The sequence below is a fragment of the Phocoena phocoena genome, chromosome 2, assembly GCF_963924675.1.
Source record: "Phocoena phocoena chromosome 2, mPhoPho1.1, whole genome shotgun sequence".
Lineage (NCBI taxonomy): Eukaryota > Metazoa > Chordata > Mammalia > Artiodactyla > Phocoenidae > Phocoena > Phocoena phocoena.
The window spans coordinates 363532-376593 of NC_089220.1; the positions used below are offsets into that span (position 1 = coordinate 363532).

Below are 13062 nucleotides of genomic sequence, written 5' to 3' on the forward strand. Positions count from 1 at the left end.
CCGGGTATGGTCAGCCCCAGTGGGGCAGGCGTCCGCTCGGCTCATCTCCCCTTCCCCCAGAGCTGCGCTGCGTCTCCCTCCCCCCAACCAGGACGCCCAAGTCACCCCCCCACTCCAGCACCGGCGGTCACCTCTCAGCTCGTCCCCTCCAGTTGCGCCCGCCCCGCCCCGCCGCACACTCGGCTGACCCCCTCCCTGTTGCGGGGCCCACCTGGCGAGCCCCCCTCCCTGCTCACACCCTGCGCGACTCCGGGAGTGCCCCGCGGTCACGAGCCCCCCACGTGCACGGGGACCGGGGCAGGTGCTACCTGCGCGCTGGGCCCGCCCTCCCTGCTCGGCGCCGCCCCGCGCCGCCCCGCCCCGCGCGCACCGGGCATGCCCAGAGCCCGGTCACACGCCCGCCCGCTCGAGTCCTGAGCGGACCCTGCCCGCGTCCGCCCCGGGCCCGCGCTACCCCGCGCGCCGCCATGGAGCGCATCGAGGGGGCGGCCGTGGGCCGCTGCGCAGCCTCGCCCTACCTGCTGCCGCTCACGCTGCACTACCGCCAGGTGAGCCCGCCTTCCGCGCCTTCCGCGCCTTCCGCGGCCTGACGCCGGCCCCGGGCCCCGCCCACGCGCCCATGGCCCCGCCCATGGCCTCGTGCCCCCGCCCCGCGGACCCCGCCTCTTCGCCGAGCGCTCTGCCCCGTGAGTCTGCGTTCGCAGACACGTTGAACGTCCGGCTCTGGGCGGGGACACCTCGGGGGACCACTCATTCCTCCAAGGAGGCTTTGCTGGGCCCCGGCCCTTTTTTGCGGTGGGACGTGTTGGGCGCCCCGGGGATCAGGGAAAGCTTCCTGGTGGTGGTCTCCGTTCTGGGCAGAGGAGGCCGGCGATGGAGCTGGTGAGCCCTGGAGAGCCTCTCCAGGTGGGCTACCTGCCGGGGCGTCACCTCCTCCTGCCGGCCCGGGAAGGGAGTGCAGGACCACACCGCCTCCCGTGGCGCTGTGCAAGTAGTAGGCTCACAGGAAACACTTGTTTGTCCAGTTCGGGCCCCCACCTTTTGCTTGCCGCTCCACCGAGTTCCCCCACGCCATCCAGGTGAGGACTGCACTCCTCCGAGTCTGGTGCAGCCCCTCCCCGCCCCCTCAGTTAGGACAGGTGGTGCAGGTCTTTGGTGCCCCTCTGCCGGGCTGTCCCTGGCCTGCAGCATCTTGTGACCCCCCCCCTCCTCCCCAGGCCCTTTACTCTCACTAACCTGTGAAGCCCTCTTGACGCCCAGCCTGACAGAGGCTGCAGTCCCCTCCCCCCTCCCTTGTCGCTGCTGTCCCGTTGGCTCTAGGGGACAGGGAATTCCTATCCCCAGGATGGACCCAAGTTGGCAGCACCGGCCTGGGGCAGAAGCCAGGGTTGGTTGAGGGGCAGAGTGCAGGGACACCGAGGTTGCTGCCCTTTCCCTGGTGTTGGCCTGGGGCAGGGATGCCTAATTGTGGCTGCACAGCCTCCAGGGGCTGGGGCTCTGGGGCCAGCAGGTGGGCACAGGGTGATCAAGGCACGTAACCGCTGTGGCCTATGGCTGTGGCACCCTCCCCCACTTCCTGTGGAGTGTGGATGGGTGCTGGTAACCAAAGCTGAGCCCATGCGGGTGGTAGGCTGCGATGGACACAGGCTGGGGGCCGGGGTGGTGTTTCCCAGGGGCCATGGGACACTGGGCTGGGTGGTGAACGTCACTGAGGGGCATCTGCAGCCTTTGGTCAGTAGCCACCCATGGCCAGGGGAGACCTGGTGGATGGACAGACAGACCAGCCAGAGGCAGGGCACCCGCGTGGCTCTGAGGGGGAGGGGCTGTGTTTAAACTCTAGTCCTGTACCTCCCTCCCAGGGCCCTGGAAGATGAGCCAGGCCTGGGTCCTGATCCTCTGGGAGGGGCTGGCTGGGCCTCAGTGGGCCCCTCTGGACCTTCCCCTGCACCCTGCCTTGGCTGGACCTGAGGGTCTGACAGATGTTTTGATCTTGATCCAAGAGGGTACCTGAAACCAGCGCGAGATGACACTTACCCTGAGGGAGGCAGGGGGCACAGCTGGCACATGGCAGACTGGGGGGGCAGGCCTTCCCCGGAGCTCATCCTGGGGGGTGGCTGGCCCTTGGGTGGCCAGATTGCAGGCAGGCCCAGGCTTGCCTCTTGGGGGTGGTGTCTCACAACGGCCTCCCGGGCAGCCCGACCTGCACAGGGCAGGCCATCGGCTCTCCCTCCAGCTTGGAAACCGAGGCTCCTGCCCGTCCAGAGCACCTCCGCCTTCAGGCCCAGCTCAGACCAATGTCCCCAGCTCCCCCCAGACCAGCATGCGGGCCTCTGCCTGTCAGGGCCCACTGCTGGGAATGAATGCCCTTTCTTTTCTGTGGGGCCTGGTGCAGTGTCACCTCCTCCAGGAAGTCCTCACACAGGCTGTTCCTTAGTGTCCTTCCTCTTTTGCAGCCCCGGTTGCCCTTTCGGTGTCTCTGGTGCTCAGATCCATGTGTGTTTCGTGGCTCGGACAGGGCCCCAAGTGTGGGGCCAGCAGCTCGCCAGGGCGCAGGGCTGACCCAGTGGCTGAGCAAGCCGGTGGTGGGCGTCCACAGGGCTGGGCTCTAGGGCCCCAGGGCCAGCCGCATCCTCAGAGACCCCTTGGGGAGGGGTCAGGGCGAGGCGGAACAGCCCGGAGGACGGGAGCCTACCTCACTTAGCGGTGTCCCGCTGGCAGGGTTCTGGCCCCTCATGCCCCCTGCCGGCTGGAGCCCCGTAAGCATCGGTTCTGGCCGCCCCCGGTGGTGCTGGCCCAGGCCCCGGCCCCCCGCACTGCCTTTTGTTCACTGAATGCTGCTCAGAGTCCTGGGAGCTGCTGGGACGGGGCGTCCAGGGTCGGGGAGCAGGGGGGTGGAAGGAAGTGACAGAACAGCAGGACCACAGGACACAGGACAGACAGCCCGAGACAGAAACCGGGCTGGGGAGAGGGTCATCCACTGCCCAGTCATCATCATTGAATCGTCACGTCCTGCGGGCTGAGCTCCTGCCCGGCGCGGGCACACCCTTCCCCAGCTGCTCCCGGGGCTGCTGCGCTCTCCGGAGGCCCGCCTGCCCCTCCTGCCCTCCTGTCGCCCTTTGTCCAGTGGCCCAGGGGAGCTTCAGCAACGAAAACCTGATCTCTGCTCTACCCGCGTGGGACCCCTCCTGCCCCTCGCCTGACTGTGAGGACATGTCGCGCCCGCCTCTCCCCACAGCCCCGTGGCCCTTCCCGCACGTGGCGGCAGTGTCGTCCCTCTGCAGCTTCAGCTCACCTTGTGCTGCGTGCTGGCTCATTCTGTGCCTGGGACGCCTTCCCGCCCTTTGGCCCGGCTTTCTGCCTCACCCCTTGAGAGCACCAGGCTGTCCTGGACTTCCCTGCCCACCCTGGCGGCTACGCCCTGCCCCACCCGCTGCAGCTCGTCGCTCCCGATGGGCCCGGGCCATGACTGGCCGGGTACGGTGGGTCTGTGTGGCCCTCTCGCTCCCTGGAGCACCTCTACCCGCGCTGCCAGCCCTTCAGTCCTCCCTGACCGCTGCCCTGCCTCTTGCAGAATGGTACCCAGAAGTCGTGGGACTTCATGAAGACCCATGACAGGTGAGGGCCCAGGCTGGCTGGCCGCCGGGGAAGCCCCAGGCTGATGTCTGCAGGGGCACAGAGCCCCACCCGCCTCTGCGTGTCTGAAGTCCCCACTTTCCCTGTCGTCTCACTGAGGGGTCAGCCTGAGGCCTGGAGCCCGAGCTGGGTCCCAGCTCAGGCCACCTGGACCACCTCTTGGACCTGAGAGAAGCTGCCCAGGTGCCCTTGCCCCCGAGCGTCAGAAGTATGGGCTGGATGGCAGCGTGGCTTCAGGAGTGAGGCTGGCGGCAGCTGGCCAGCAGGGGCCACGTGTCCCGTCAGTCACCCGTCCTCAGCTGCTGCCACCCCCGGCCTGCCCAGCTGCCCAGCATGTCCTTCCCACCCCCCGGCCCCCGTCCTGCCAGCTGGGATACAGGAGGCCTGGGTCCTGGCCTGACTGTGTGACCCTGGCAAGCTGTGGCCCGTCCTGGGCCTCAGTCTGCCCATCTGAGCAAGGGACACCACCTTCCTGGGTTGTGGAGGAGAGGAGGTGGGCTGGGCCCCCAGGGGGGTGAGGTGAGGGGGCTGTTTCTGTGCTGAGCTGGGCCCCTCCCCCTGCAGTGTGACCATTCTCGTGTTCAACTCTTCTCGAAGGAGCCTGGTGTTGGTGAAGCAGTTCCGGCCAGGTGAGGCGGCCCGAGTGGGGTATGGGGGGAGGGGAGGCCTGCAGGCTCACGTTCTGGCCCCTGGTGTCCTAGGGTCAGAGTGCAGACGTGGGGAGAGGGCTCTAGAGGAAACTGAGGCCCGGCAGGGGGGTCTGGCCAGAGCGGGTCACGTGGAGCTGGCCACCACAGGGCGGTGACTGCGGTCTGCCTTCCCCCAACCAGCTGTGTACGCTGGCGAGGTGGAGCGCCTCTTCCCGGGGTCCCTGGCCGCCGTGGACCAGGACAGGCCCCGGGAGCTGCAGCCGGCACTGCCTGGCTCGGCAGGGGTGACATACGAGCTGTGCGCCGGCCTCGTGGACCAGCCCGGGCTCTCGCTGGAGGAGGTGGCCTGCAAGGAAGTGTGGGAGGAGTGCGGCTACCACCTGGCCCCCTCCGGCCTGCGCCGGGTCGCCACGTACAAGTGAGTGGGGCTGGGCCCGTGGGCCTGCGGGGCTGGGGAAGGGCCATCTGTTGCCAGCACAGCCCAGGGGATGGGACGAGCTGCCTGGGGGAAGGTTGGACGGAACGCACCTCAGGGCGTGATCTGGGCCGGAACCCGGGGCCCTCGGGGCTAGTCCTGCAGCCTGCTTGGCCCCGTGCCCTCCACCGCGGCGGGGCCGGCCAGGCTCTGGCTCCGGGTGGCAGCTGATGCTGACAGATGCCTCTACTTCCTGTGGGATTAAGCGCCGGGCGCTGGGGGTGGGGTGAGTCACAGGTCTGCTCTGACAGCGGCTCAGGGGCGAGGGAAAGGCCAAGTCCTGGGCCGGGGTTGGGGGGCGAAGTGCGGCCCGCCCCCACCAAAGCCCGCCCCTCATTCCCCCGTCCCAGGACAGGATGTTGGGGTGCAGCCCACCCTCGGCCTGAGGGTGTCACAGTGGGTCCCTGACCTTGGTGAAATCCGGGGGCAGCAGGAGAGTCTCACGGTGTGGCCCTGATGCCGAGCACCTGGCGGCCTTCCCCAGAGGCGGAGCCGCCCTCCTCGGCCCAGCAAGGGGCCGCTCAGTGTTGGGCCTGGGCCCCCCTCGGCGACACCCAGGGCCTCGTCCAGGCGCCCCCGGCCTGGGGGTGGGGGTGGAGTTTTAGTCCCGGGAACTCAGGCGTGGGATTTCTACACCAAAGAGCCAGACATCTTGGTGTGCGGGGCCTCAGTTACCTGCAGCGTCCTCCGCGTGGCTGGCCAGTGGCCACGTAGCCTCTGAGCCTTTGGGCTGGCGGTCCGGGGGGTCAGGAGGATCCAAGGGGCCTGACCTCGGTTAGGGGTGAGCCAGCGGGCAGGCCAGGAGGAAGGCAGGTGGAGGTGCCTTGGAGGATTGGGGTCCCCCGAGCTGGTGAGTCTGGGGGAAGTCCTGGCAGAGGTGCTGCACGGCAAAGGCTCAGGGGCAAGGGGACAAGTGGCCCAGGGCTCTGGGCTACGGCCTGATCCTGAGGGTGCTGGGTGCCAAGGAGGGCTCTGGACAGCGAGTGGCCAGCTCAGGCTGCACTTTCGAGGTGAGGGTGGCTGGCTGTGCGGAGGCAGGGCCGGACGGGGCTGGCGTGGAGGCCAGGGCAGCTCTCCCTGGGAGCCCGACGGCGGGCTGCGTGAGCGGGAACTTGCGCTGCCCTGGGGTGGGGCCCATGGCTTCCTTCCGTGGCCCCGGGGCGGGGGGAGCCAGGCCACTCATCTGCCCGGCCCAGGTGACAAGGCCCAGTGCTTGTCTGAGATCCCCCAGCTGAGGACGTGATTGAGTGAGCAGGGAGAGGCAGTGCCCGGCCTGGCCGGGTACATTCTTCTCGGCGCCGGTGTCCGTCACATGCCGGCGGAAGCTGGGACTGGAAACCCCACAGGCCGCTGCTTCCATCAAAGGCGCAGGCTGTAGCTGCCGCCGGAAATGGGCTGTCAGGAAGGGTCCGAGGGAGATGAGGGGCGGGAGGGTGGAGGAAGCAGCTGGGTGAGGTCAGTCTGGGTGGGGCCCCCGCCTGGGGGTGGGGAGCTTGGGGAGTGGGAGGGAAGGTCCTCCGGCTCTGCTCCCTGCCCCATGTGCGGGGCGCGCCTCGGCGCTGCGTCCACCCTGCAGGCCCCGGCTGGCCTCAGCTAACCTCCTGGGGTGGCCTGGGGTCTCCCTGAGCCCCTGGATGTCTCCCCAGACACCCTCTGCCTCCCCTCTCCCCCAGCAGACCATGCTCAGCCCTCCCCTCCTGTCTGTCACCCCATCCTCATGGCCAGCCGTCACCATGGCTGCCCACTCGTTACCTTCCCCGGCACCGGTCTGGGCCCCTGCCCTCTGCCTGGGTGCCTGTCCCCCTCCTGGTGGCCAGAAGCCCCCTCCTGGCCACCACCTAGGGAGGGGGGGGACTCCTTGACAGTCCTCTCCAGCCTGTGAACCCTGGTCCCGGCCCTGGGGACCGCGCCCCAACCCGCCATGAGCCCCAGCTCCCCACCCAGCCCAGAACAGGCGTCCTGCGGGTGCCCACATGGGAGTGCTCGCAGACCCAGGCTGCGCCGGCCAGAGCCCCGGCTGTGAACCGGGGCCCGCCGTGCGGGGAGAGGCCTGGCTGAGGCCGAGCGTGTGCAGAGTGTCGGTGCGCAGAACCACCCGCCAGACTCAACGGCTTTCAGCGACGCCCATTTACAACCTCGCGGTTGCTGGGGGTCGGCAGTCTGCTTGCTGCGGACTTGGCCCACCGCTCAGGGTCTCGCAGCCTGACCGCCAAGCTGCGGTCAGGCGTTGGCCAGGCCGAGGTCTAATCTGGGGCTGAGGTCGTCTTCCCAGCTCCTCGTGGCTGTGACTGAGGGCGCTGTCTCCCATTGGCTGTCAGCCGGGGGCCCGTGGTCGGCTCCTAGCCCATAGGTCCTGGCACGCGGCCCTCTTACAGCATGGTGGCTTGCCTCGTCTTCAGGTGTCTCTCTGACTCTTTCCACCTCTGACCCCTAAAACCGGCAATGAAGAGCTTGCCTGACTACGTCAGGCCCACCCAGGATCACCTCCCTTTTTGATGAACTTAAAGTCACCTGATGAGGGCCCTTAATTACATCTGCAGAATTTCTCCTTCATCACCTGACCCAACCTCAACACATGGGAGCCTAATCACGGTGGGAGGTCACATCCAACATGTTCCTAGGTTTCCCCCACACTTGAAGGGGGAGATTACATGGAGTGTGTACACCACAGGGGGGAATCTGGGGGGCCAGGGGGCATCCTGGAGCACTGCCTACCAGGGGCTGGAAGGGCTGTGGAAGGGGCAGGGGCGGCCAGCAGATGCCGTCTCCACCCGTAGGTCCGGTGTGGGACTGACCGGCTCCAGCCAGACCATGTTCTACGCAGAGGTGACAGATGCCCAGCAGGGAGGCCCAGGCGGGGGCCTGGCGGAGGAGGGCGAGCTCATTGAGGTTGTACACCTGCCCCTGGATGGCGCCCAGGCCTTCGCAGATGACCCGGATGTTCCCAAGACCCTTGGCGTCATCTTTGGTATCTCATGGTTCCTTAGCCACGTGGCCCCTGGCCTGGGTCCCCAGTGAAACTCCAGGCGGTCTGGACGAGCCCAGTTCTGGACACCTGCTCCGCAAACCTAATAAAGGCTGGTGTAGCTCTAGCCTGTGTCTACCGACTCCGAGCTGTGACCGTGGTGGGCTGGGGGGCGGGGGGGGGGGGGTGCGGTCTCCGTGAAAGCCCCTCGGCTCCACCGGGGCAGAAGCCTGCAGGTTGTGCAGGGGGCAACTGGGAGTTGGCGGCTGGCAGAGGGCTAGGCCAGGCCCCGGGTAGTGCCCCAGGTTGAGTGGGGGGCAGGGAGGATGGTGCCGTGCAGTGCCACTTCTGGGGGTAGGAGAGGTTGGGGACAGGGGCTCAGCCATGTCAAGTGCTCAGGGTCCACTGAGCACTGGGCAGTGGATGGAGCTGTGGCCTTTGGAGTGGCGGCCGCGCCAGCCGCGTCAGGAGGGTGTGGACTAACCCACAAGGCATGTGCTCCCTGCTTCTGGGGCCAGTGACGGGTCCCCTCCGTGACTGGGGCTCTCAGTAGCCCTGTGTCCCCTGTGTTGGTGATGAGGTCTCACTCCACCTGCCAACCTGTGTGTGGTGTAGCCTGAAAGCCCCGTAGGACCCCTGCCTTGCACACTGGCTCGCACTTGGGGCCGCAGGAGGGCTGGATGTCTGCTCAGCCAGGCACTGAGTAAGACCTCTGTACATAACGGGTGGGCTGGAGCCCACCATGAAGAACGTGTGCTGGTCACCATGGTCATGGGCGTGTGTGGGCGTGGCTGGGCCATCAGTTGGGGATGAGGGCCCAGCCTGAGGGCCAGGCAGGCTTCTTGGAGGGAAGGCTGGCCTGACCTCTTCTGAGGGTGGCGACCTGGCCCGGCCTTTTCCCAGAGGCCCCCAAATCCTCTGGTCAGCCCCTTGGGCAGTGCCCTAGGGGATGGGATGGGGGCAGCCTGGGTCATGGTCCACTGACCCTGGAGAGGGCAAGGTGTCCAGGGGATGCTGCCCGGCAGGCAGGTGGGGACTGGGGAGCTGGAGTGACCGGGAGCTTTGCCGTGAACCTGACTTCGTGCCCTGTGCCCAGCGTCCCCTGGGACTGGACCCTGGGCTGGAATGGTAGAGGATGCCAAGGCAGGACATGCTGCCCTGGCTTCCGCTGAGACCCTGCTGTCAGGTGGGGGCACTTCCCCGGGGCTGAGGTCACCCTGCCCTCCTGTGCCCCCTGCCCCGCCCCAGGCCCAGCCCAGGCAGGCGGGCACTTTCCTTCCTGCTGGCCTTCGGAGTGTGTGTGGCTGAGCCCCGCCGGGAGTGGCTCAGTGCCAACAGCCCCCGAGCCTGGCATTCGAGGCTGCCTTGGGACAGCTGCGCCCAAGGGGCCCACTCAAGCAGCATCACCTGTATGCAAATGCCGGCTGTGACCCAGGTGGGGCCACCCAGGTGGGGCCTCCTGGGAGCCCAGCCAGGCAGTGACACGCTGCTGGGGAGGGGCACTCAGGCATGGGTGTGCGTCCAGGGGGCCGGCAGGGTCGCGCTGCACTGGGGTCTCGAGCAGCCCAGCTCCGCCGCGTCCAGAGGAGGCCTAGTGGGCCGCCCCGGGCCCCAGGACACCTGGAGAATTCCCAGGGCAGCACGCCCCACCCTGCCTGTGTCTTGCGGACTGCCTGATACTCACCTGAGCTCCGCTGGCCTTCTGAGCTGGGCTGCAGGCGCTGCCCACCATCTCAGAGGGGCCCCTAGTGGGTACTGGCTGGGGCTGGGGGCTCTCTGTGCCCTGGGGAGCATGCCAGGCTCCAGCCTGGCGGGGCGGGGGCTGGGGGCAGGGCCGCGGACTTGGCTGCAGTCCAGCCCCGCACTCTGCTTGGCAGCCCGATGGGGCGGGTCAGCAGGCACCAGTGCCGGACCTAATGGAGCTGGCATTGATTTCCCGGCACAGGGGTGGGGGGGCTGTAACCGGAAACTCCCCTCCCTGGCCGCTATATTTAGCACCGTAGAACACGGGCGGAAGCGCAGCTTGCTCCCGAGCCCAGCCGGCTCTGTCCAGACGCCCAGCAGCTTGTACCCCGGCCTGGTCCTGAAGCCCCCTGGCCAGGCGGAGAGGCCTCCACCTCGTCTCTGCCTTGTCCGGCACAAGTTGAGACCCATCCCAGAACTTGCCTGGTGTGAGGCGCTTGGAGAGGGAGCCCTTGGGTTAGGGGGCAGGTGGGGCGGGGAGACTGAGGGGTGTTGTGGCCCAGTGGGCCCCAGAACGATGCTGGGGGTCCTCCTGGAAGAGGCAGGGCAGCCTGGCCCAGCAAGGGAAGAGGCAGGAGCCTGGCTGCCTCTGGATCTCCAGCCCTCTGGCCCAAGGGGTGCAGAAATCCCTGTAGGAGGGGACCCCAGGAGGGAGGATCCCCTCTGCCAGCAGCCCCAATGCCTTCCCTCAAGAGGCCAGCTTCCTGTCTTGAACCTCTCCTGGGTCCCTTAGGTCTGGGCTGTGGCTTCTAGGGGGCAGGAGGGGGAAGGGGACCATGAGCGCGCGGGGGTTTCTGTTCCCTGGGCCGGGAGGCAGGGAGCCCATCCCATTCCCAGAGGGCCTGGCTGGAGGCAGATGGGGCCGGACCACTGTCTCCCCAGGGTTGCAGGGCGGGCGGGGGCTCCCTGTATCCCTGAGGCAGGGTTGGCCAGTGGGAAGGGCTCCAGGGTGGCCACGTCCCCTGGCAGGTGGAGCTGGAACCTTGAGACGGGTGAGCATCCCTCACTGGTGCCTTCATGCCGAAGACGGCCCTGAGCGGGGGAAGAGCCTCCGCTGAAATGCCAGCTTCTGGAACCGGCCGCACAGCAAGCCCAGCGTCAGCCCCGCCACCCGCCCTGTGAGCTAGTCCAGGCCATCGTCTCCTCCCACAGCTGGCCAGGAGCAGGAAGCGTCGGACAAGGGAGGGGCGCACGGCGGGGGGCTCTTCTCCAGATTCCGCCTCTCACTTGCGCTGGAAGTCCCCCCTCCTCCACCTCTCCACGGAAAGGCCGGCCCCCGGCCCCTCTCGTTTGCACTATGGCCGTGGCCGCCTATGGCCTCCCTGTCTGACCTCGCCCTGTGCTGCCCCTCCCCCCCCAGCCAGGGGTCTTTGTGACAACGTAAATCACAACCATGCAGCCCAACCCAGCTCAGCTGCTTTCTGTGACTTCCCGTCAGCCTTAGCAGGAAGACTCTAGCCAGGCAGGCCCAGCACAGCCGGCACTCACCACCACCTCCAGCCTCCCCCTCTGCCCCTCACCTGCCTGGCCATGTGTTCTCCTCAGCCCCAGGGCCTTTGCATGTGCTCTTCCCAGCCCCTCACCTGGCTGACCCTGGCCTGCCCTCTGGGTCTTAGCAGGCTTCTTCCCCATGTGCTGCTGCATGCCTCACCCTTACAGTTTGCTGTTCTGCATTGTTTGTCTATGTTCTCTGCCCACCCCACCCCCCAGCCCCCACTGGCTGTGTCAGCCTTGCTCACTGCTTGATGAGTGCAGGAGAGCGGTGGGTGTAGGACAGTGGGCATGGGTAGGGTTGGAGCCCTGGACCCCTGGGACAGAGCCTCCAGTACTCAGTACTGTCTCTGGGCCAGAGCAAAGAGGAGGAAGCCTCTCCCCGGGGAACCCCTGTCCCCACAGCAGTAACCGCTACCCACCCTCAGGAAGAAAGCAACTGGAAGGCTCTGAACACAGCTCACATTCCCTTATTTGGTGGGGGTCACTGTGCATGGCGGTGCCTGGCTTGTGTCCTGCCCCCTCCCAGCCTACAGAGGGGCTCAGGTAGGGATGGGCGCTTGGAGTGAGCAAAGCCAGGCCCATTTCTTTAGGCCCCTGAGGCCTGGACCCGCAGGCTAGGCGGTGAAACCAGGGCATTAGGCCCCTTAGGCTGCTGCCGCGCCGACATATCCTAGTGTGGGAGAGGGCAGTGTCTGTGCTCCTGAGTTCCTTCTGCCATTGCCCTTGCCCCTGAACCTGGCCTCCTGCAAAGCTCTCTTCCTCCAGGAAGGCTTCCAGCCCCGCCCCACCCCCCACATTGTAGCAGTGACTAGCTCCAGGCAGGGGTTGCACCCCCAGCATCCAGCCCAGGGCCGCAGGAGCCAGGGGAATGAAGAAAGCCCAGTTACTACGGAGGTTGAGCGGGAAGACCCCTTTGGACCGAAGCGGTATCCCTAACGGCAAAGGCGAGCTCCAGCCCTGAAGGGGACGCTGACTGGGGGAGAGGCTGGGATGTTTGGAGACAAGGAGCCTCGGCGGAGGCGAGGCGAGGTTACTCCGGTAGAGGGCAACAAGGTGATGACAGAGGGTGGGATATGGGGGCCTGGCGACCGGGACAGCAGCAGGAGCCTCTTTGGGCGGCCCTCACCTTGTCCTTTTGCGGGTGCACTACCGTCCTTTATTCGCCCCGCCCCGCCCCGCCCCGCCCGGCCCAAGCCCCGACACCCATCCTGGGCGTTCCTCGAAAGTATGGCCTGGCGAGCCCCGCACCAGCACCGAACTGGGCACACAGTCTGCGCGGAGAAACATTCGTTCCCTGGCTTCCTGACCCCCCCGGCAGTGAGGCGGCGAGGGCCGGGGCGTGGGAGGGGAGCGCCGGGGGGGTGGGAGGGGAGCAGCGCCCCCTGCGGCCGGAGTGGAGGTGGTAGGAGTGGAGGTGGTAGGAGCGGCACGGATGGGGGCACTCACAGGGGAAGGGGGTCGCGCAGTTAGGGCCGGGCAGGCTCGGGTCCCAGGCCGCGCCTGCCCCGCGTGGGGCCGAGCCCTGATTTGTGCAGGAGGCGGCATCTCCTTTGGAACCGCGAGCAGCGCGGCGGCGGCGGCGCACCGATAGGAGGGGACCACGGCGGTGACCTCAGGGGGCGCCCCACCTCCTGGCTCCTGACACCCGGCGGGGCTCGGGCGAGGGGAAGCCGCTTTGCGGCGCCCAGCACCGCTCTCTCGGCTCGGCGGAGGCTTTAGTAGATCCGCCGCCGCCGCCCCGCCGCCCGAGGGCGCCGGGAAGCGTGCGCCGGCTCCAGGCGCTGGCAGAAGGAGTCCTCCGCCGCCTTTAAATCCTGGGCGCCCCCGGCACCCCCCCCCCGCAGCCCCACCCCGTGGCGCGGCCCCGCCCCCTCATGCATATGCAGGTACGCGGGTGACGAATGGGCGAGCGAGCTGTCAGTCTTGTCCCGAACTTGTTGGCTGCGGGCGCGGGGAGCGCGGGCGCGCAGAGCCGAGACCGGGACCCGCCGCCGCTGCCGCCCGCCGCCGCCGCTGCCGCCCGCCGCCGCCGCCGCCGCCGCCGCCGCCGCGAGGGAGCTGGGTCGGCGCGGCACCCTGCGAGCCCGAGCGCCGCCGCCCCC

The 13062-nt window shown here is 67.9% G+C and overlaps 1 protein-coding gene across 1 annotated transcript; it reads left to right on the forward strand.

Moving 5' to 3' along the window:
• Window positions 1-467: 467 nt before the first annotated feature.
• On the forward strand, window positions 468-7776 carry NUDT14 (nudix hydrolase 14). The gene is made up of 5 exons (XM_065872698.1): window positions 468-548; window positions 3572-3615; window positions 4198-4262; window positions 4464-4701; window positions 7536-7776. The coding sequence occupies exons 1-5, from the start codon at window positions 468-470 to the stop codon at window positions 7774-7776; spliced, it is 669 nt and encodes a 222-aa protein (XP_065728770.1).
• Window positions 7777-13062: the final 5286 nt, after the last annotated feature.

Bases quoted from the DNA above. Each gene is read 5' to 3' on its own strand.
- NUDT14 (XM_065872698.1), top strand. From the start codon at position 468: ATGGAGCGCATCGAGGGGGCGGCCGTGGGCCGCTGCGCAGCCTCGCCC. The intron at 3,616-4,197 runs GTGAGGGCCCAG...CTCCCCCTGCAG, and splicing joins TTCATGAAGACCCATGACAG to TGTGACCATTCTCGTGTTCA. The intron at 4,263-4,463 runs GTGAGGCGGCCC...TCCCCCAACCAG, and splicing joins GGTGAAGCAGTTCCGGCCAG to CTGTGTACGCTGGCGAGGTG.